At 46.6% G+C, this 22,779-nt stretch overlaps 1 protein-coding gene across 1 annotated transcript in view; it reads left to right on the top strand.

Moving 5' to 3' along the window:
* NRAP (nebulin related anchoring protein) overlaps positions 1 to 22,779 on the top strand; it is a 62,599-nt gene that overhangs the window by 17,361 nt on the left and 22,459 nt on the right. The window contains exons 10-25 of the mRNA XM_089898194.1: positions 1,066 to 1,164; positions 2,276 to 2,380; positions 3,683 to 3,790; positions 4,032 to 4,133; positions 5,757 to 5,954; positions 6,560 to 6,664; positions 9,068 to 9,166; positions 10,257 to 10,361; positions 11,513 to 11,620; positions 13,218 to 13,529; positions 14,659 to 14,763; positions 16,857 to 16,955; positions 18,594 to 18,698; positions 19,417 to 19,524; positions 20,044 to 20,157; positions 21,850 to 22,047. Coding sequence (XP_089754320.1) covers positions 1,066 to 1,164; positions 2,276 to 2,380; positions 3,683 to 3,790; positions 4,032 to 4,133; positions 5,757 to 5,954; positions 6,560 to 6,664; positions 9,068 to 9,166; positions 10,257 to 10,361; positions 11,513 to 11,620; positions 13,218 to 13,529; positions 14,659 to 14,763; positions 16,857 to 16,955; positions 18,594 to 18,698; positions 19,417 to 19,524; positions 20,044 to 20,157; positions 21,850 to 22,047 — 2,070 coding nt within the window. The remainder of the gene's footprint in view (positions 1 to 1,065; positions 1,165 to 2,275; positions 2,381 to 3,682; positions 3,791 to 4,031; positions 4,134 to 5,756; positions 5,955 to 6,559; positions 6,665 to 9,067; positions 9,167 to 10,256; positions 10,362 to 11,512; positions 11,621 to 13,217; positions 13,530 to 14,658; positions 14,764 to 16,856; positions 16,956 to 18,593; positions 18,699 to 19,416; positions 19,525 to 20,043; positions 20,158 to 21,849; positions 22,048 to 22,779) is intronic.

Here is a 22,779-nt window from a genome sequence, read left to right as displayed (position 1 = left end):
GGGACAGGCAAGAATGGAGTGAATACAAGGAAGAGATGCAGTATCAACTGGTCCTTGGGTCTGTTTCACTTGGGTCACTGGGTTTTAAAATATTGAACTATTTTTGAACCCGTTATTATAATATTGAACCCATTTTCCAGCATTTAAAAAGTGTAAGAATTTACATAATAATATAGATTTCTGGTTTCTTTGGAGTAATTGGACTGTCTACTCTGAACCCCACTTTGATGCAGGATTACCATCTCCTAGAGCTGAGTGGTAGCTGCTGCCCTTCGCCCCAGTCCCCACCACTCCTTACTACCTCCCCAACGATGAGGCCAAACACTGACTAGTGCCAACCTAGTGCCATCCAGCTAGTGGCCTGTGACTCACTGAGGTGGGCTGTCACCCAGGGAGGTGACAGCAGTCAGACAGAATGGCAAAGACATCAGAGTCTAGTTTAGACAGACAGAAAACAGTAGGGAAGTGCAGTGCTGGCTGCAGTGCTACCCCTGTGAGGGCAGAGCCAGCTGCCAGAGGAGTATGGCCAGAGGCAGTAGGTGGAGGTGTGGACAGAGTTGGCAATAGCTAGTAGGGATGCAGGGAAGGGGTATGGAGGTCTTAGGCAGAAGCTAGGCCTAAAGAAGCTGCCACACTGTGTGGGATACTGGGAGAGGCCCTGGGCTTTGGACAATTAAACTGAGTCATGAAGACCATGCATGGGGTGTTTGATGGTGATCTGACTGCTGCAAACAGAGCGAAAGCCTAATTGACTAAAGGGCCTAGACGGGAGCCTATAGGTTTTAAAACACCTTTCTCTGATTTAACGATGTGGATGAACACATTTTCCTCCGTTCACCAGCCATTTAGTTGACCTCTTTTATGAGCTGCCTGTTCAAGTCACTCAGTCTTCAGTGGACTGTTTTTCCATCTGTTGGCTTGGAGTATCTTTTGGTCTCCAAATGGAATCTGATTCTTTCTCTGCTGATTTGAGAATCATGGCTCTGTAGGGCTGAGCGGGAGCTAAGTAAATCTTAGAGTAAAGTACAAATGACTTCTTGTGTCTCTTTGCCTCTTTTCACCCAGGTCAACTACAGGCAAAGCATTGACAAGCTGAAGTACAGCTCTGTGACCAACACCCCTCAGATTGTTCAAGCCAAAATCAACGCCCAGCAACTGAGTCATGTAAGTGGCCTGCCCCTGCCCAGCTGGATATCGGGGACTTGTAATTGCTTTACAGGGTCTGGGTATCTGGTTCCCCAAAGATTTGACTTTCATTGATGGTGACATGTGTCCTATTACAACCATGAGATGACTCTCTTTGATTTAAATGTTTTATTATACAAAATTTCAAATACATTCAAAAGTAGAAAGAATGTCATAATGAATCACCAGGTACCCATCACTCAGCTCAACTACTATTAACTCATGGCCAGTCTTGCTTCTATATGCCCATCCACTTCCCCCCTCCATATTATTTTGAAGAAAATCTTAAGTATTGTATAATTTAATCTATAAATATTTCAGTATGAATCTCTAAAAGATATCAAGCTCCAAATAAGGTCCACACTTTGTGATTGGTTGATATGTCTTCAAGACTCTTTTCATCTTGAAGCTTTCCTCTTTATCACTTTTCTTTTCTTGCAAGTTGTTTGTTGAAGAACTTGAACTGTTTGTCCTATAACATTTCCCACATCTGAGCTTTGCTGACTGCATCCCATTGTGGACTTCATGTATTCCTCTGGCCTACAAATGCCTGTAACATAGTAGTTGGATCTATAGGTTTGATCAGGTTCCGGTTTAATTTGGGGGCAAGACTGCTTCTCAGATGATGCTGTGTTCTTCCGCTGAGAATCATATAATGTCTGGTTGGCTGTTTTTGTGTGTGATTTAAGATGGCTTTTATCCAATGGGGGCAGGCATTAGATAATTACTCTTTGAGTATCTACCCTGCACATGGCAAGAGGTTCAGAACTGCCGCAAGTTAAAAAAATAAGTTTCATGCCCTCAAGTGCCTCAGAGAACGGTGGGTGAGGTGGCCACAGGGAAATCTTTTGCAAACTCATAACTTTGAGCATGCCTTTGAGTTGTCTGACTTTTCATTTGGTCTTCAATCTGTTAATTTAAAACACTCCTAAAATTACAGGCTTCCTTGTAAAAGGCCTTTTCCGGAAACTCCTTCTCGGCTACAGGCCTACAAAAAGAAAGTGAAAAAGAGAGTGTTCCCTCCAAAGTTCTCCTTCTGCCCATGTAAAAACCATGCACTTACCCTTCAGGTTTATTTTAAACCCAACAGGTGAATTACCGTGCTGATTATGAGAAAAATAAGTTGAATTACACATTGCCACAGGATGTACCTCAGCTGGTGAAGGCCAGAACCAATGCCGAATTGTTTAGTGAGGTAAGCCAGCAGCATCGGTGAGATCGTGGTGAGGGTTACTCACAGACGTGAAAATGAAGATGCAAGGATGGTCCAGCAAAACAGGGACCAGGGCCTATTCTGTCCATGGAGAGGTTCATCAGAGGCGCCCATCAGGTTATAATTTTGAATTTTGCTGTCTCATGGCATGTGGTAGTTCACGGGGCTCCATGGATCATAGCAATTGAATTCTCACTGTATATGCACATGTATGATGTGTGCTGGGACACACACACACACACACACACACACACACACACACACACACCCCTCATCAGTATCACCATCATCCTGATGACTTCTAGCTGGTGCTTTGCGGTGTGGGTAAAATTTACGTTCTAAGAAGACCAGTCTCAATCACCAGCTTCTTCCGGGAGTCACAGCTAGGCTATGATTAGGCTTCTCAATGGGATTTGTAGGGCAGGAGAACGTAGAAAGGAACTAACCTTGGATGGGGAGAGATCAATTAGGAGTTTGGGATTAACATATATACACACGACTATATATAGGATAGGTAAACAGTAGGGACCTACTGTATAGCACAGGGAACTATACTGAATATCTTGTAATAACCCATAATGGAAAAGAATCTACACACACACACACACACACACACACACACATCTAAATCACTTTTCTGTACACTTGAAACTGGCACAACATCGTAAATTAACTATACTTCAATAGAAAAAAATAAATAAGAAGGAATAACCTTTTCCATATGCTTATTCTGTGCTGGGCATTGGGATAGGCACTTTACATATGGAATTATTCAGTTGTTATAACCCCTTGGAGGCATTTACTACAGAGACACAGTTGGTGGCCTGGGCTTTGGTATCAGATAGAGAGAGTCAGGTGTTACTACCATGGCGATAATAATAACTTACATCTGTGTTGCACCTTACGTGCTTAGGTTATCTGTTTTCGTGTATACAATTTATTCTCACAGCCACCCTGAGACAGATAATATAATATTGTTTTTTCAAATGGTAAACTGGGGCCCAAAGAGGTAAAGTGATTTGTCCAAGGTCACATGATCAGGAAACAACAGCGCTAGGATGAACCCATGGGTCTTCTCTTTGCCCCCTCCCATTAGCACTGCCCCGCATGACCCTACAGTGAGGGAATCAACTGTGTTAATAATTGATGATATCACTTTGATAACAGCCAAAATTCTGGTCTGTAAACAGAAGAAGACTTTGTTATTGAAAAAACAAAATTCTGTTCAACTTTTGGCAGGACTCTGGATAGCGACTCCCATTCACCTGCGTTCTTGTTTGTCAGGTTAAGTACAAAGAAGGCTGGGAGAAGACAAAGGGGAAGGGATTTGAGATGAAGCTGGATGCCATGTCTCTGCTGGCCGCCAAAGCCTCCGGAGAGCTTGCTAGCAATGTAGGTTTTCTCTCATTAACTCAGAAATGCATAAGAAATTGTTCCGGTGAAACGTCAGTGGTCCCGCAGAAAAAAATAATGACTGTTAACATTGTAAACATCGCTATACTTTAATCTTCCACTGGGTTCGAGAAAGACTGGGAGGTGTTTTTTTAGATTTGTTCCCCTTGCACTTGTTAAACCACAGCCCCTTAGATGGCAAAGTTTCTCTCTCACAGTCGACTTTCCTCTTTCTCTCAAGATTAAATACAAAGAAGATTATGAAAAAGCAAAAGGCAAAGTCCTGGGAACTACAGACACGAGGCTTCTGCACTCCCTGCAGGTTGCCAAGATGAGCAGTGAGGTAAACGCTTTTCTACCCCCCGAAGCTTCACTTAGCGTTGTGCTGCTCTGAAAGTTTTACCCCGGCCTGCTTCACCGGAGACTGTTATTTTTTCCACTTCCACTTATAGTTTCTTTCCTGGCTTGCATGAGAAGTGTTTTCTCTTTCTTTATTTTGGCAAAGGATACTGTTCTTTTAAAGTAGATGAGAAGCATGTGGTCCCTAAGGGTGACCGGCATCTACTGTTCACGGTACAAGATGATCGGCCACATCTATTCACTCTGCGGGTGTTTACTAAACAGCTACTCTGCGTGAGATACGGTGTGAGACACTGGGGCCGTAAGAACAAACAGCACATAACTGGTTCCTCCCTAATGGAGCTTAATTCTACTGGGAGAGTTAGACAGGAGGCATCCTGTTTATTGAGGTGATGTCCTGGATGAATCCTCTCGTCCGAACACACACGATATTCAAAATGTTTAGCCACCAACTGGGGCATCCAGGCTCCAACCACTCAGAATGACACTGCTTGTAAACAACTGTAATGGCTGGAGGTTAACTTTGGTAAATGTCACTTACCAGAAGCCTTTGGGGAAGGAAAGTTCTGCCAGAAGGTCAGACTTGGTTTCTAATTAAGACTTTGTTGTCAATGCCGAACAGGCAGAAAGGAAGCACGGGCATTGGTTTTCTGCTTTACGATGGCCTGCTCTAAGCTGTGAGGTCAGCTTATGCCGCTTTGATGATGCAGTCAGATATAATTACCTAATGAGTCATGAAGGACCCAGGGCTTGAAATAGAATAAGAGTGTTGGCATCTGGGTCACCATTGTGGTTGTGCCTACAGAACAAGCCCTGTGATGTGCATAGTCATGAAGCATTTGGCTTCAGTTTAGACAGAGAACAAATTGGTATTTCCCATTTGCAGTTGGAGCAAATGGGGCCAAAAAAAGATGGACTTGCCCAAAGTCATATAGTAGTCAGTGGTAGTGGTGGAGGAGTAGAGAATTAGACCCTAGAACTCTTACTTACTGGCACCGTGCTGCTTCTACTGTACTACCTTTCCTCACCATCACACCATCACCATACCACCATCATTATCACCATATCACCAGAAACACCATCACCACCATCATCACACCATCATCCTCATTGCTAACACTTATCAAGTGTTTGCTCTATGCCATCCCTGCGCTAAGTGGGTTTGAGCTACTCTTTTGTTTACTTATCACAATAGCCCTCCAAGGAAATCGAGCCATTAGAGAGGTAATGTGACTTTCTAGAGGTCATCTAGCTGACAAAGGGCTGATCAGATTTGAACTCAAGCTTGGCTGGCCCTGGAGCCCAAGCTTTGTTATTTTGCCTCTTAAAGTTTCTACAGAAACCACGGGTAGAGCGTTCTCTTCCTGGAGCAACTGGGGAAAAAGAGTTAGGAGGCATTCCTCCCAGAGACAAAGTAGTGTGAGACCTCAGTTTCCAGGTGCCACCACCTTACAGAGCCAAGACTTGCATCACATCCTTTGGACAGACAGGTGCCATCGTCCAGAGTGCCAGTTCCTCATGGAAACCTGGCCTACTTTCCGGTGTTTTCACATCACTCCTGCCAAGGCAGGCTTCACGTAATACAGCGTGTTTTGGTGCGTTCAAGGTTGAATACAAGAAAGGCTTCGAAAAGAGTAAGACCCACTTTCACCTGCCCATGGACATGGTCAACCTGAGGCACGCTAAGAAGGCCCAAGCGCTGGCCAGTGACCAGGGCTACAGGAAGAAACTGCATGGATACACCGCACTGCCTGAAGATATGAAGACTTGCTGGGCCAAGAAAGCCTATGGGCTGCAGAGTGAGGTGAGCCCTGGCCCTTTGCCAGCTCTCCCCACGCATCTCTTGCAACTGGATACAGTGACAATTTCAGAGTGATTTAGAACCTGTGCATGAGTCCATTAGGTGACTCAGAGGACTAAGAAGAATTTCTGGAGATGTGCCAGGCCCAGGGAGGATGGATGGGGAGGTAGAGATGGAGAATGAGTCAAGACGGTGGAGACTAGAGGGTGGAGGATTGGGGCTCAGAGCTATTGCGAAAGTCAAGATGTGTCGGTAACGGGATGAGCAAAGAGGAAGCAAGTGTTGAAAATGGTAAATCTGGTAAATGTTAAAATGTACATCTGGGAAGTGTAGCAGGTTGGCAGATAAGATCCTTAGGCGAAAAGTCTGAAAAGCCCTCTCTTTGGTAAGGCAGTGAGGTGTTTCAGAGTTAAGGTAGAACAGCCTCTTCTGATTACAAGGTGAGCCAGTGGCTTCACCCCCAAGCAGAGCTCTGCCCGACTATAACAGAGCGGAGAGCAGCTCTTCCACAGAGACAGATACAGGATCGAGGGCTTTCCTAACTCGCCCGTTAATTTTGCCCCATCCGCATCCACGTGTCTGATTAGAGCTTGGTTTTTCTCTTGCAGCTGCAGTACAAGGCCGACCTCTCGTGGATGAAAGGCGTTGGGTGGCTGACGGAAGGCAGCCTCACTTTGGAGCAGGCCAAGAAGGCTGGGCAGCTGGTCAGCGAGGTAACCTGAGCCCAGGCCCCCAGCTTCTAGTCTCTCTCAGCCCAAGTCACCACCGAGAGAGCCACCTTTCCCTCTGATTCCTCCCCCAGCCCCACGCTTATTTTGAGTGAGACTCAGAAGAGCACTTCTTCATTTTGCACGCATAGCACACCCTGAACTAACTTTCATACCCTTAAGCTTCCCGGGGAGGCATTTGTAAGAAGCCAACTAAAAGTAGGAGTTGGATCCAAAGCCTCGTTCAGAACGGTTGTGATATACAGTTAGTCACGTAGGAAACATGTTTGTCGTGTAAGAAGTGTGTGATTCCTTCTGAATCAGAGAATCTGGTGTTTGGAGGTCGGCATTCTCATGGTGCGTGTGCCTTAAACTCACTGCAGACTTCGGGCAAGTCACTCAACACTGCCGATCCTCTTTCTCTCTTATAAAAATGAGAACGTTGGAAAGGATGCTCTACAAAGTCCCTGCGGCTCCAAGCCTGTGCTTCTCTTTATACCGTGTAGAGCTGGCGTTGGCAGCAGGCAGAGGAGGACTTTTGAAGGACATTTTGTTTGGAAATGGGACTATTGCGGGAGCTCTGTTTGGGATCTTCAAAGGGGTTTCTTATTTCGGTGCCAGGAAGGCTGAGTTGGCATTTCTCTCACATATGGTAATAATAGTGACGATAACAGCTGCCATTTATGGACTGGTAATAATTATGTAACCACTGCTATCATTCATTGATGACTTTGAGTGTATTACATACCTATTGTTCATTCGTTGCTCACATTTACTATTGCTATGTGAGTAGACACTAGTAGTATTCTATTAATATCCCCATTTTACATTTGCGAAAGGTGAGAGACAGAACCACATTTCAGTAAGTGGCAGAGCTGGGATCTGTACCCAGTATTTTGGTCCAATGCCCCAGCTCTGGACTATTAAACAAAATTGAATCCCCAAAGCACGTTTTGTAATTTATTCTCATTTTTCAACTGTACCCATCCTTCTTTCAGACACAGACACATTGAAAGTTAGAGTGCATAAATAAGGAGGGTTCTCATTACTTAACTTCTCTGAGACCAACTGAAATCCAGGTGGAGCAAGCCGAACCCCATTTGACTTGGATGGGGTGCAGTAAGGGGACCTTCTGCCTTAGGAATGCCCGTTCCTGTCTCACTTCCTATACTGACTAATTTTCAAGCTCCTCAAGCTCCTTTGCCTTTTTCATGTCCCTGCTCTGCCCTGGGCAGGGTGGGCTCTTGGTTCCTCCCTACACACTTATGATTTGACCAATGCAGAGGCTGGGATGCCCGGGAATTTCCAGCCATGGGAGGGGCACTGTGACTTCCTTCAATTACGTAGGGAAGGAGTTTTCCCATTCAACACACTGGAATGAGAAAGAAAAAGTACAAGTCTCTTTGGAATATTTTTTGCAGATTCATTTTTTTCCCGAAGGGAAGAAATTTTGGAGTTTTCCATATTCCAATCCCTGTTTTGGGTTCGACTAGTATCGACAACCCTCTTGCTGACAGCACTGGGGGCTCTGCTCGTCTCTGATCTCCCCACCACATGAAGCTTTTGCTTCCATAAGCCATTCTCAGCAGCTTCCTTTCCCATCAACTCTGGCAACTCCAACGGAAAAGCCAGAGGAACCAGCCTCCGGGAAGGACAAGAAGTCCCCGTGGGGGGACAGAATTAGCACATTCAAATTTTGCCAGTTGCATTGTGGCTGTGAGATGGCAACATGATGAAGACAAGCCCAGTGATCTGGCACACGGAGAGCTGGAAGGGCAAATCCCACCTTGCCACCCACCTGTTGAATGTGACTCTTGGTGTTGCCCTTCGTTAGAGCTGATACTTCCTGGGTCATCCTGACGGCACCGTGAATAACAGTGATGGCGAGCGTAGTGAACACTTACTCTGCCCAGGGACTCGACTCGTGGGAAGTGTGGCATTGAAGCCTCTGCACCACCCTCAGTGAAGCAGCTTCTAGTGTTTTCCACACTGTACAGTCCAAGCCCGAGTGGCTCAGGTGATCCAGCGATGTGCCCAAGGCCGTGAAGCCGAATAGGTAGACGGGAGATTTGGACTTTGGGATTCATGGTTGCAAAGTCCAAGTTCCCTCCACCTCGCTCTCCTATGTCAGATCTAGGTTTATAAAACGGATCCATCCCAGGGCTCATGGTAACATACAGGGTTCACAGAAGGGAAAATTCGAGTCCCCATTCAGTAGTAGCAACTAAAACCAGCTCACCAGGGCTGGAAGTCTCAGGTCTGCATGGTCCTCTTTAAGCTATAGGACCAGCTGGAGCATCCCCCCTGGGGAAATGCTTGGGTCACAGAAGGTATGCGTGTGTATGCATGTGTGTGATGGTGGGGACAGCCCGATCCTAATGCCATGGGGTCCCTTTTCTTTGGAAACAGAAAAACTACAGGCAGAGGGTGGACGAGCTGAAGTTTACCAGTGTGGCCGACAGTTCCCAGATGGAGCACGCCAAGAGGAGCCAGGAGCTGCAGAGCGGGGTGAGTCCCAGGCTGCCCTTTCTCCACCGGGCTGCTGTGTCATGGGCCTGGGAACCTCTGGGGACAACAGCGGGTGCTGCCCATGCACGATCCAGGGACCGAAGAGCCTTTCCTTTAAATAGGCTGGACCCACCTCTCTATGGGCTTCCAGGCCTCCCTGCCCCACCCCACTACACTTCTCCTCTGGTTGTTAAGGGCAGATGTCAACTGACATTATTCCTTTTCAGCTTTCAGTCTTTCCTAGTTCCTTCTTTCTTTCTCCTTCTTTTCTGTCTTATCAAAGACTCCATAATTCTGGAGCCAGGAGAGAGGAGGATAACATTTGCTTGTGGGATGTGTGCATTTCATGCCCACTTGAGCTCAAATGTGGAAGGTGGGACAACGAAACACCACATGTTATTTACATGTTAGTGGTCAACAGCCGAACAGGTGTAGCTGCTACCATCTGGCCAGGACGTTCCTACCTTTCCTTCCTAGAGGTCCAGGTACACCTGCCAGAAAGCATGCAATCAGCATAATTCAGAGTCAGCAGAAAGCCACTGCATGGAAACTCAAGCTGGGGAGTGGGAGAGGGTGGAAGAGAGAAAGAGCAGGAGTGATATGGTTTCCACAGAGGAGATGTTCACTCATGTTGCCTTTTTGGTTACTGTTCACTTTCCAGGTGTCAGTACCTGTGGAAACATTAGGTTTGATTATGGGGTGCAGGTGACAGGGGATGCTTCTTATTTTTCCCACCTGGGGAGTCTGTGCTCATCTGAGCCCTCAGGTGGGTTACTTTTTGTGGCCATGGACACTGTGGATGGGAACAGCTTGGGGAAGTCGATGCCTCCTCAAGGGAAAGGTGTGAAAACGAAAACCTTAGAGGGGGTCTCAGGTTGACGCCCCGGCTACATTCTCCTCCCAGCCCCTCACCGCTGCTGCTCCTTCCTGCATCACCTCTTCTGCGTTAAGCCTCGCTTCCTGCACGCTGCCAGCAGCATCAGGTCTGGTTGGTCTGGTAGTGGACTTTCCACGTAAGACACAGGGAGCTGAGCGGCCAGCCACCTCCTCCCTTGCCTCCTGCTTCTGACCCGGTGCTCTCTTCCTACAGGTGGTCTACAAAGCAGGGCACGAGCAGTCTGTCCATCAGTACAGCATCAGCAAAGACGAGCCTCTCTTCCTACAGGCCCAAGCCAACGCCGCCAATCTCAGTGAGGTACAGCCAGAGGGAGTGAGCAGCCCAGGGCTCTGCTTCCCTGCGTGTAGGCGCCTGGTCCACAGAACCCACCGGCCATGTCGGTGTGTCTGTGTCAGCTGAGGTTGCGTACGTCTGGTCATTGTAAACAGCTCGTGACCAGTATCTTAGGGGGAGGGAAGACCAGCCTTTGGTAGGAATGAGCTGGTGGGAGATTTGAACCACTGACTCTAGGATGGGGTAGGAGGAAGTGGTTATTCCGGGACTGGAGTTAAAACAGCGTTAAGAGGGGAGTAAATAAGAGCTCAGACATTAGCTTCAAACTGCCTGGGTTTGATCCTTGTTTCTAACACTTACTAGGTGTGCAAGCTTAACCAGTTTCTTCGCTCTTGGTTGTCCCCAAATGGGACATGAGGGCACTCCTAGTCTCCTCGACATTAGGTCGCCTTGAGGCTTCAGCGAGCTGATATATGCAAAACACTCAGAGGAGCGTTCACAGGGCAGTTGTTCCTTAGACACGAAAGCTTGCACAGTTCCAGCTTTCCTTCTCTGTCTTCTAAGGAGGGGCCTTTCTTGGCTCTTCTGCTTGGCTCCCAGGTCTTTAGGGTCCTGATCCGAGGAATGGGTAGAGGGGAGAATTAGAAGGAGCAACAGAAGCTAAATTGATTCACACACAGAAATGGAGGGAGCCTTCCAGAAGAAAGAACTTGAAATCTGGAGGTGGGGGGCAGGACAAAAAATGGGAGGAACAAAGAAAAGACCCACATGGACTAGAGGCTGGGCTCGGAAAGGAAAAGGGGTGCAGCTGGAGCAGCTGCTGGGCTGGTGGGGTGTGTGGACAGAGATGGAGAAGAGAATTTTCAGACATGCTGCTGTGTGTTGTGCAATGTTATTCCACCCGTGACAAGTCATTAAGACTTCCATGAAGACGCCTAGTATTTTCCAAGTCTTCTGGAGTTCAATTTCTGCCTCTTTTGGCCAAAGCCCTGTGTGGCAAGAGGCCTTAAGGCAGGAACAAGAAGGCCTGGTTGTATTCCAGTTACAGGTTTCTCTGGCTCTCAGGGTTTCTACAGAAGGATGTAATAGGTGTTTGCCTCTTGGAGAGGTCATTGAAGAGTCTAAGCGAAGCCCTCTCACATGAGGATGATCTCTTTTCTCCTAAATCCCCTTAGAAACTGTATAAGAGCAACTGGGAAAAGCAGAAGGCGAAAGGGTTTGAGCTGCGTCTTGACTCCTTGGCCTTCCTGGCAGCCAAAGCCAAGAGGGACCTGGCCAGCGAGGTAAGCCAGTCCCCAGCTTGTACTCGACACCACGAATCCTGACATTTACATCTGGGAGAGTCTGAAAGTGTCCTGGCAGGTTTTTAGTCTCTCTGAGCCTCAGGGTTCTAATGGGTAAGATGTAGATAAATATGACCACCTTGCAGTGAGATAATCGTTGAAGTGTCTGGTACACTGCCTGCTGCACACTGGTTTTTGGTGAGTCGTAACTGTTATTATGAGCAGTAGTGGTGTGAGTGGTAATCCAAATCACTCATTTTACAGATAAGCTGATGCCCAGAGACATTCCATGACCTTCTAAGGTTGCAGAGGCCTGCTGATGGTTAAGAGTACAGGCTCTGGTGTCGGATAGACTTGGGATAAAATCCCAACTCCATCACCTACCAGTTTGTGATTTGGGGCAGGTTGTTTAACCTTTCAAAATCTCAGTTAACTCATGGGTAAATTGGTAATTGCAAAATGGTTACGAGGAAATGAAATGAATTGAGGTATATTAAGTGTTCTGTAGTCCAGTGCTGTCTGTTGTGAGTCTGATGTGAGATGAGGAGCCTAGGACAGAATGTAAGTCAAACTCTGCTACCTTCATCGAGAAAGTCTTGCTTCCAGAAAAACCCCCAATATATATACATGTGTATATATATATATATATACATTCTGTATCTATTGTGTATATATATATATATAGTACATATATATACAGAAAATATATCCGTAAATGTATATAGGTATCAGCTGAACTAAACAGTGGCTTGGCAATGTGGTTGATTTCCGTTATGACACAAGCCTCTTATCGACTGGTACCATTTTACAAACCGGCACTTGTCTTCAGATGCACTTTGAGGGACACAGATTTATACCACGCCTGGCTCATCGTAAGTGTTCAATAAGTTGTGGCAGATATTAATACCGTTGTTCTTGCTGGCAGACTTGAGGGTAGAGCCCAAGCCTCCTGATGGCCACGGTAATGATGAGGTTGAAATGATGCCACACACCAGTATTCTGTTACAGTTTTCAAAGCACTCCTATATTTATTCTTTTTTCGGATCCTCATTACCTTTGGCCTAGTGCTTTTTCAGGCCAATGTGCTCCCTTTTGCTCCCCATAACTCCTAAATATTTATATGTACCTCAGTTGTCTTTAATTAGAGCTTCTTTCTGAAACAGCAGTTGTATTTTAGATATTCTGTGTCTTTTTCATTTTGTGATGACTTTCTATTTATAATATTCTCACTGTTACCACAAAAGATTATAAAGTGGCTTTCATGAAGGCAACAGGCCACTTAAAAATAAACCCAGAAATACATAGAGACAAGATAGAATTTCACCAGGAAATTGAGAAGACTGTTCTATAGCTGAATTTTCAGTTTAGCTCTGAGCTTTCTGGCAGTCCAGGTGTAAAAGGAAATAATGAGTAGTAATATTTTTTTTCACTGTTTGATCAAAGGAAATACATCAGTTGTTCTAAGGAGGCAAGCTTTTTATGACACTAATTCTGATAGGATTCTGTTATATGGCTTTGCTTTAACTTTCTTGCATGGCTTGATACTTAATTCCTTTAGGAGATGCTAATGTACCCCTGCTCTCTTCCTCTCATTTAGGTGAAGTACAAGGAGAACTATGAAAAGTCCAGAGGGAAACTCATTGGGGCTAAGGGTGCCCAGGGGGATTCGCAAATGAGCCACTCACTGCAAATGTCCAAGCTGCAGAGTGAACTGGAGTACAAGAAGGGATTCGAGGACACCAAATCCCAGTGCCACGTCCCCCTGGACATGATCCACCTCGTGCATGCCCGCAAGGCTCAGCACTTAGCCACAGACATAGGCTACAAGACGGCATCCCATCACTTTACAGCTTTGCCCACAGACATGAAAGTGGAATGGGCCAAGAAGGCTTACGGTTTACAGAGTGATGTAAGCTCTGTGTGTGGGTTTATGTGTGTGTGTGCTGGTGTTGGTGCCAGGGTTTTCCCAAACCCTTCAGGATGTCGTTTATTCTCTGAGATACCTGTTTCTGGATCCCTAAGTGGAAACATTTTAGCTTCCTAGTGCTTTATCTTTTACTCAAACTATGCCCATTTTAGATTCTATACTACCCCCAAAAATCATACAATTACTCCTTTCTTCTTGGAATTCTGATCTACATATGTTTTCCGTATTTCTTCTTCTTGCAGGGTGGTGGCGACAGTGGGGTGGGAGGCATGTATTTGTGACCTTAACTGTGGCCTGCTCTGGGAGAGCATCCCTGGTACTCATTCTAACGTTGGTAGTCCCATTTTTAGAAAGGGCACCTTGCTAGTCGTCAACAACCCTCTCCCCTTTCTCGTTATATTCTTTCGTCTTCGGTTGACTCTTGCAAGAGAAAGTGGGTGAACCGAACAGGCAGGTCAGTTGCAACCAGACTGTCACACATGGGCGTGGGGTGGAGGCAGCGCAGACACACCCTTCCAGGTAGAGCTCTTTCCGGATCGAGAGGTGATATGCTAGTTTTAGAGACGTGTCCACTTAAATGGCTTTCCATTAAAAGTACTCCTTCAATGGCAAGGGAAAAAATGAGAAATACCCCCCGCCCCGCACCGAGCTTCCTAAGAAGGAACTGGCACCGTGGGAAGCCTCGAATGTCTTGTGATATTCCCTCAAATAGCTCCCCACCTGGGTTCTGTTGTGAATTCTCATTTTCTTCTCCCCTGCATGTCATTTTAAACAAGAGACCAGGCAAAGCAGACAACGAGGACGGGCTTCTTCCGGAGGTCTGCGTGGCCTGTAATGAGGGATGCGGCTCATTTGGCTCCTGCGGCCCCACCCCCAATAGTGTCGGGCGGGGCCAAAGCCGCTGGCAGCAGGGCGGCTCCAATTAAGCGGGAAATTAATTTACATTTTGGAGCCCTACCTGTGACTGTGCAGAAATAGATAAGGCAAAAGTGGCATCTAATTTGACTCAGCTGGCACCAAGGCGACATTGGGGAGCTGTTAACAGCCCTTTAAATGTCCGCACACCAACAATGGCCTGCCTTTTTTTTCTCTTTCCTTTCTCCTTTGTCAGAACCAATACAGGGCAGATGTGAAGTGGATGAAAGGCACGGGCTGGGTCGCCACCGGGTCATTAAATGTGGAGCAGGCGAAGAAGGCAGGAGAACTCATTAGCGAGGTGAGATTCCCTGACAGCGTGCAGCAGGCCTGGCTGCATTAGGCGTGCGGCATTTCTGTATAAAATTAAAATAATTTCCACTCAAAAGGCAAAGAAGAAGGCAAAGCTACATGAAAGGCCTCAAAACCCAGACTAAGGCTGGTAATTAGAGGGAAACTACATACCAAACACACCCCAGTAGGGGCCCAGAGAGCCCTGGCCAAAGCAAAGTGGGTGACAAATGATATTATGAATAATAATGACAATCAAACAGAGCTCAATTGCTACCCACCAACTTACCTTTTTAATGAAGCAACACGGGACAGATGATAAAAAGATACATTTATTGCACCTCGAAAGCCCTTTTGTGACTTCACGCACATTTTCTCCCTCTTTCTTTCTGCAGCAGGCAGTGTAAACAGTTTTTGAATATTCATGTGGTGTCGAACACGTGACACGGTTCTGGTTCTTTTTTGTTGGAGGGTCTCATTTCTATTTGAATCTCACTCCCGTCTACTTGCAGCCACCCTCGCTGGACCTGAAGGCTTATGAAAGGAGCCCTTTCCTCGCATTTTAGGGCAGTATCCCTGAGCAGATCTTTTAAAGATTAGATCAGGGTTTCTCAACCTTGGCCCTGTGGACGTTTTGATAATTCTGTGCGGTGGGGCTGTCCTGGGCCTTGTGGGATGTTTGGCAGCGTCCCTGGCCTCTACGCACTAGATGCTAATGGTACCGCTTCCCATTATACACATCACTTAGACTTCGAGATGATTCCTTCATGCATCAAAGTCTGGCATCCAAGGGATCTTTTTGGAACCATTTGTCCCATGGTGGTCTTAATCTTCTACCACATTTTGCAAACTTATTCAACAGATTTGCTTATCTTCCGTGCTTTATACTTAGTCCTCAAACTTCAGGAAGGCAAGACATCTTCCAGCAACTTTTCCCAACCATCTCATTCCAGTTTGGCACATTTCCAGTTTAGTGTCAAATTGGATTGGCCTCTAAATTTTCAGACAGAATGCCAGGCACCGTGAAAGAGCCACAAATGCACACACACCTGTCATTTAAAGCAGGAGTTAGCAAACCTTTTTTTGTAAAGGACCTGATGGTAAATATTTTTCATTTTGTGGGCCACACTGCTTCTGTTGTAACTGCTCACCTCTACCATTGTAGCATGATGCAGCCATAGACAATACGTAAATGAACGGGCACGACTGTGTTCTAATAAATCTTTATTTACAAAAACAGTTGATGGGTCAAATTCAGCTGGATATTGAACTGTCTTCTTAAGACAACCCAGTATACAAATATCCAACCCAATAAATAAGGAAGTGTTCCTAAAATAATTGATTGGAGAAAAGATATACTTCATAATCCCATTAAGATAGCCACTGTTTTCAGTCTACTGGAACTGTAATTTAAAAAAAAAAAAAAGGAATGTATTGAAGCATAATTTTCAGAATACTTCAAAATTGGGTATCTAGGACTTTGTTAGCATTTGTATTTCTTGTAATTTTTTTTTGTTTTACTCAGTCTCTTTCAAACTGTATGATGACTCCTTTCAATAATAGCACCCTTTTTCTTATAACCCTTATAGAATTATTGTGTATGTTAACTGAACCGGTTTCTAAAGTGATTAGATAATGTACAGTCACTGACTTAAATGCAAGGGTTTTGACTCTGGTAGTCTCTGCCCAATTCTTTTGTGGAAGGAAAATAGAAAGCTTCAACTGATAAATGTAACTGTGAGTGTTCTTTCTTGCTTGGGAGACCCGAACTAAAATATGTAAACAACTGCAAGACAGTATTTGAAGGCTATATAAAAAATCCTTTACTAAGTGTGTATCCTCTAGTATTTTACTGGTATAACCTAATTTTGAGATGTTTTCTTTGTACCAGGTAGAAATCCTTTAATGTTAATTGACACGAGGTTATTCTTAAATTGAAACAAATATTAACCTGAAGGCACCTAGGATATAAAGATGGAGGAAGCCGAATAATAATTATGTTCACAAATTCACTCTAATCTCAGACAACCTATGATTTTCTCTTTCAAATGGCATGAAAGAACAGCACAAAATTCACAGCTTTGATCTTTTTCTGCTCAACAGAAGAAGTACCGTCAGCATCCAGATGCTTTGAAGTTTACCAGTATTAAAGACACTCCGGAGATGGTCCAGGCCAGAATTAGTTACACCCAAGCAGTGGATGTAAGCGATAATGTATATACATTATGACTCTAAGAGTGGGCTCCTCTTTCAACCCTGCGATTGAAGCCCAGGGGTTCTTGGCTTGCTCCTTCTGTTGTTCTAAGGATGAAGGAGCTTCTTATCCTTTGTTGAGGGCTCACCTTAGTGGCGGGGCCTCCTCATCAGGATGTAGATGGGTGTTACCGCTGCTCTTAGGATACCAAGGAGGGCTCCACCACCCCACTGCCCCATGCTTTCACTCCTCCCCATTTGCATGTCTCCAGGATTTGTCTGTGGTCGAGGTCTTTTCTCTTCTCCTTTTGTTTTGAAGCATTGTTTTCAGACATGGGACTTCTGGGCGAAATTCTTGGTAATTATAACACCTAGGAATTAGAATGCCTAGGGCTTCTTGGGACACACGGCAGGAATTCTTGCTTTCTGAATTCTCCCAAAGACTTTGAAAAGGATTTGGGTCTGATTTATGTACATTAGACTAACTTTCGAGCCATTTCCCATACTCCCTTTATAAAATGAAGCCAAGATCTGGCCTTTTGCCCTCTCAGCGCAGGGTTCCTTGTAAACTAGACGGAATGATGAGGTCCTCTAAAAATTCATGTTAAGACATGGATTAGCCCTGGTCGGCTGAGTCTACTGAGAGGGGCCCCCAGGTCATTGCGCAGGGTGGACGTGCCTTTTAAATATCTTCAGACCATTTAACTTGCCATGAGGGAAATTGACAAAACTTGGTGGGGAGGGCTTTCAAAATGTCTCCCTTGCTTCCCAATTGAACAGATTATTCCTGTTGGGCCTTATTCGACAGGCATTCTGAGATGGCTTGAGTGCCTGTCAGAATATGTTATGGGATGATTTACAAACTTACGGGTTTAGAAATGGATAATTTCTTGACCATCACCCCTTCAGAAGCAAATTTAATTCTGAGAAACACAGATGGTCAAACAAGAACTTTTGTATGGAAAAAAAAAAAAAGAAAATAGCTGCTTTTTTCCTTATCCTAACCAACTCTAGGGGGCACTGCTGTGATACGTAGAAACTTGGACACATCTAATAAGATTTGGGATGGAAAATCCTGGTTTAGAAACTTTCTCTGGTGGCAGATGCCAACTCCATGTGTCATTGCTAAGTACTAGAATTATCATAAGCCCAGATAAGAGTTCTAGATGAATAGCGCCCCAGACCCACCCAGGAAACGTTTATTAGCACAAGATTCCTTGAGGTGGCAGGAGGGGAGGAGGGTAGAAGGTCCAGAGAAAATCTCGCCTGTGGAAGAGCCATTTTCTCTTGTGCCTGCTGAATTTTGATGTCCTTTCCTAGCTTATAGTTAATAACGAAATTACTAGATGTTAACCAGCCATCATTTTCTCATTTGACACCCATCTCAGCAGTGTGCTACAAGTGGAGTATTAACTGAGAGGGAAGTTTCAGCCTGTCATGTTCTGGGCTGGGAACTAGAACTCCGGAGGGAATGAAGTACATGTCACCGCGCTTAGCCGTACGAGCCAGGGAGAGGCAGGGCGCCCAAGATCTTGTCTCTGTGCTGAGGTGGCAGCTGCAGTGCCCTTGTCTCCTGGAGTGTAACTTGGCTGACGACTGTATGGGGGAGGCTTCTGGGTTTAATGCAAAACCTCTCTCCATCCACAGAGGTTATACAGGGAACAAGGAGAAAACATAAAGCATCATTACACACAGACAGCGGATCTCCCGGAAGTCCTGCTGGCCAAGCTGAATGCCATGAATATCAGTGAGGTGAGGCTGATGGAGGAGGGGGGGGGCTGGTTTTAATTACTGGAGGTTCAGGGACCTGCACAGTTGTACTGCATCCCATGCTCAGAAGCGTCCTGTTCTTCCACACTTGGTTTAATGCTCTGCTGTCACCATGTTGAAATTTGTTGAGATTTCTGAATAAGGGGCCCTGTGTTTTCCTTTGCACTGGGCCCTGCAAATTATGTAGCTGGTCCTGCAGAAGATTCAAGCTCATTGATAAGGATGAGACTAGGAAAACTTCCTGAGTGCAAAGGACATTTGTACTGAGGGGCTGGAATATGGGAGCATCGGAATATAGACATCCAGCTAAAGAGAGACTTGGGAGACTTAACTCTTCCCTTCCATCCTCCCTATCAGCACCCGCTTTCCTCTTCTTCAGTAGAGACAGTCGTTCATCTTTATTCTCCATCAAGAGCTGTGCCCACGCAGCCTCACGCCTCCTTCTTCCCATCAACTGCTGCTCAGAGCGATCTGGTTCTGACTCCAAAGCTCTTGCTTTTTAAACCCACCCCCATGGCTCTCCCCTCCAGGGGTGGACATAAGGCAGGATCCAACACTTTGTTGGTTTTTGCTAAGCCACAGTGATCTCTCACTGGGGGAAAACAACTCCACAAGAAACCAGATTCTCGTTTTGATAATGGGAGTTCAGGAAACCACCAGGTCACGGGAGGGTCTTTATTGGTGCACATCTTCTCGACAGACGCGTTACAAGGAATCCTGGAGCAAACTTCGAGACGGTGGCTATAAACTGAGATTGGATGCCATTCCGTTCCAGGCGGCAAAGGCCTCTGGTGAAATCATAAGTGATGTAAGCCTCCACCTCCATTCCTAGGACAATGTTTAATACTCACCAATTTTTATTCCCTTTGCCCCTAACCCCTGCCTTCTTTTGCCTGTGGATAACATCCTCTGCTCTCCCAACTGACTGTGAGAAGGAACATGCCTTACAGCAACAGCAAAAATCCCCCAGCCAGGGTACAAAGCTGATGCTGGACTGTAAATATGGACCCCCGGCAGATGAAATGCACCCTCCACCAAGCGCTTTCCTAAAGCAAGTCCACGTGAAGAGACTGTTAACAATGTACCCACCTTCCTCCAGTGTGGGCGGCCCAAGCGCTCTCATGTCCTGCCATTTCATATCCCAGCCCTTTAGTCATTGGGAGGCTTGCATATGAAAGAATAGGCCTTTTGACGACTCCCGCGCCTTTTCTTTTAACTCACCCAGTTACTGTCAAAAGAACAAAACATTTTCACCCAATACCCACCTCTTCCATTCCGTGTCCCTTGTCCTCGAGCTGTTACTCTCTCCCGCTCTCTTTCCCTTTAGTGCAAATACAAAGAGGCATTTGAGAAAATGAAAGGGCAGATGCTCGGCTCCCGGAGCTTGGAAGATGATATCAGCCTTGCGCATTCAGTGTACGCGAGCTCTCTGCAGAGCCAAGTAAGTGGGAGAGAACGCAGTGGAGCTGGGGGCCCCCCACCTAATGACGCACAGCCGACAGGTATCCTGTGTCCTTCCGGTTGAGGGTATTGGCTCTGTCCTAGCTAGCTAGGTGGCGTGGTCAGGTCCCTTGGCCCCTCTGGGTTTCAGCTTCTTCCTCAGTCAAGTGAGAGATAGGACTACTTGACCCCTTAGCTCCCTTCCAGGCTGGACATTCTAGGATTTTGACCAGTGACCACACATGGGGGCCTGTGGGCTGGATTTGGACTGCAGAGGTATTCTGTTGGGTCTGCAGAGCGAATTAATTGCAAACCTTGCAAAACGGAAAACTTTACATAAAAGTTTTAGACTTCTGTGCAGAAGCCAGACCTGGATTCCTCAAGGCTACTGTTGAAGTTGATTACTGAGAGCCCCATTTAGAAGGGATCTGTACTCTCCTAGTCATGCAGCCAACCCCTCCTCCCCCCGCCTTCCTCCTTCACTCATTTATGCTACCTGTCTGGTCTCTGGTGACATCTGAGTTTGCACCCCTTGATTCGATCCCCTGGATGCTGGCACGTGTGTGTATACAGTATCTCCTTGCCCATACGTGAGTTGGCTAATGGCTGTGATGAAATCGAATATGTGTCCAACATGTAGCAGAGGACTAAACATTTTACATGCAGTGTCTCATTTAATCATCACCTTATTTCTAGGAGCATCACTTGTTCATCCTGGTTACTGATAAGGAAACCTAGACTCTGAGTGTCTCAATCCCTTGCCCAAGGTCAGCTTGCAAGGGCCAGACTAGAACGTGCAGCTAGCTCGCCATCGCGTGCTCTTTCCACAGTTTCACACGTCCTCGTCTCTTTTGTTCTCTGCCTCAGTTTCCCTGTTTCTAACACTTCTCTCCGCTTTCGGTACTGGGGCGGGATTGGACATGAATTGTCCCTGGCTGTATGCTAGGGGTGGGGAGGGTGCGCGGAGGTGGGGGTCGGAGGTTAGGGACGAGTGGCTGGAGCTTGGAGGGCAGTGGGAAGGGTGGAGGAAGAGGCGGCGCTTATGCATCTGACTCCCCAGAAAGCCCAGAGTGAGCTTTGTGGACCTTCAAACGCTCCTCCGAGGACTGGGGCAGAGCTTGAGGTCTGGAAATGGGCCTCTCCCTTCCTCCCTCAGGATGCATGTTGGGCTCTTGGGAATACCCACCCCTCAGAACTGGCTTTTCAAGCATCTGCCCACTGCTCCTGGCTCCCAGATTTACTGGGATGTCATCTGATGTTTGAAGAAGCTCTCCGTTACCTAGCATGAGAGGAGAACCCCTGGTGTCTCGGTCTGAACTTGAGAGGGTGATGGGGAGAAAGCGTGTGGAGCAGGCGGCGGCTTAGCCATGTGTCTTCTTGCCTCTGGAAAATGGGAAGATCTAAGGACTTGAGCAAGGGAACCACTGACATTATATCTGTCCCTTGAACTTCCGTATTTTCCCCAAGTAGGGGAACCATGGGCCTTGATCATCCAAGAGCTGGAGATGGTGAGTGGCAGGACCTGGAGACGAGCCCTGCTTGTTAAGCCAGTCGCTGCAAGAAAGGAGCCCTGGCCCTGCCAGGAAAGCCTCCTGGGCTCACCTGGGACAATCACGTCGCATTGCTCTCCCTCATGGTCCCGATGCAAATGGCGGCTTTGAAATAGCTGCTCTTGATCTGTCTGCCCATCTAGGTGAATTACAGGAAAGACTTTGAACACTCAAAGGCACAGTTCCATCTGCCATTGGACATGGTAACACTGGTGCATGCCAAGAAGGCTCAGACCCTGGCCAGCGACCAGGACTACAGACACCCACTCCCCCAGTATACTTCCTTGGCCGAGGACCTGAGGCTCAGCTGTGCCAAGAAAGCTCACAGGTTGCAGAGTGAGGTAAGGGGACCGGGCCTCTCTCTCCAGGCTCTTTTCCTCTTAAATCTGACCATGAGGCAGTGACCCACAAACTGCTGGTGGCTCAGTGGGGCTTCCGGAGATGAGGAATCCCGTACCTGGGTTTTCTTTTAAAGCACCTACCCTGCTTGTTCCTGCCTAGCTCTTCATAAGCACAATTGCACGAATCTGTTAACAGCAACGACAGCAGTTTGTTGAGTACTTCTGCTGAATTCCGAGCATTGTGTTTTCAGGCATTATCTCATTTAATCCTCCAAATGACCCTAGATCGGTACTCTTTATCCCCATTTTACAGGGAAGCTATAGTGAGTCTCAAAGAAGTTAAATAGCTCGTGCAAGATCATAAAACTATAAATGAGAAAGTGGGTGCTGGGACTTGGATGGTGTCCAAGGAAGACGCTTTCAAGGCTTATGGTTTTGCATGTTCAAGACTTGCCAACGGTGTTGCCTCTGGCCCCAGCTTGAGCTGGGGGTTCTTCTTGGTGCATCATATGTTCCCGGGCCACCCAACTTCGGAAGAGGCCTGAGGTCTGCTGGGAGAGTTGCTCAGAGCCCCTTTGGAACTGACCCACTTCGGGCAGAGGGGAGTGTTGGGCAGAGGGCAGGGAAATAAGGGTCCCAGAGACCCTTCCTGAGTCCTCCCAAGGGGTCTTGGAGGCCTTCACGCCCCCCACCCCAATGAGGGCATTTCTAGTTCATGCCACCTGTTTTCTG

The sequence above is a fragment of the Delphinapterus leucas genome, chromosome 16 (genome assembly GCF_059928025.1).
Source record: "Delphinapterus leucas isolate spDelLeu-1000000601 "Yukka" chromosome 16, BTC_Dleu_Yukka2, whole genome shotgun sequence".
Lineage (NCBI taxonomy): Eukaryota > Metazoa > Chordata > Mammalia > Artiodactyla > Monodontidae > Delphinapterus > Delphinapterus leucas.
This window is presented reverse-complemented; position numbering and strand designations above follow the sequence as displayed.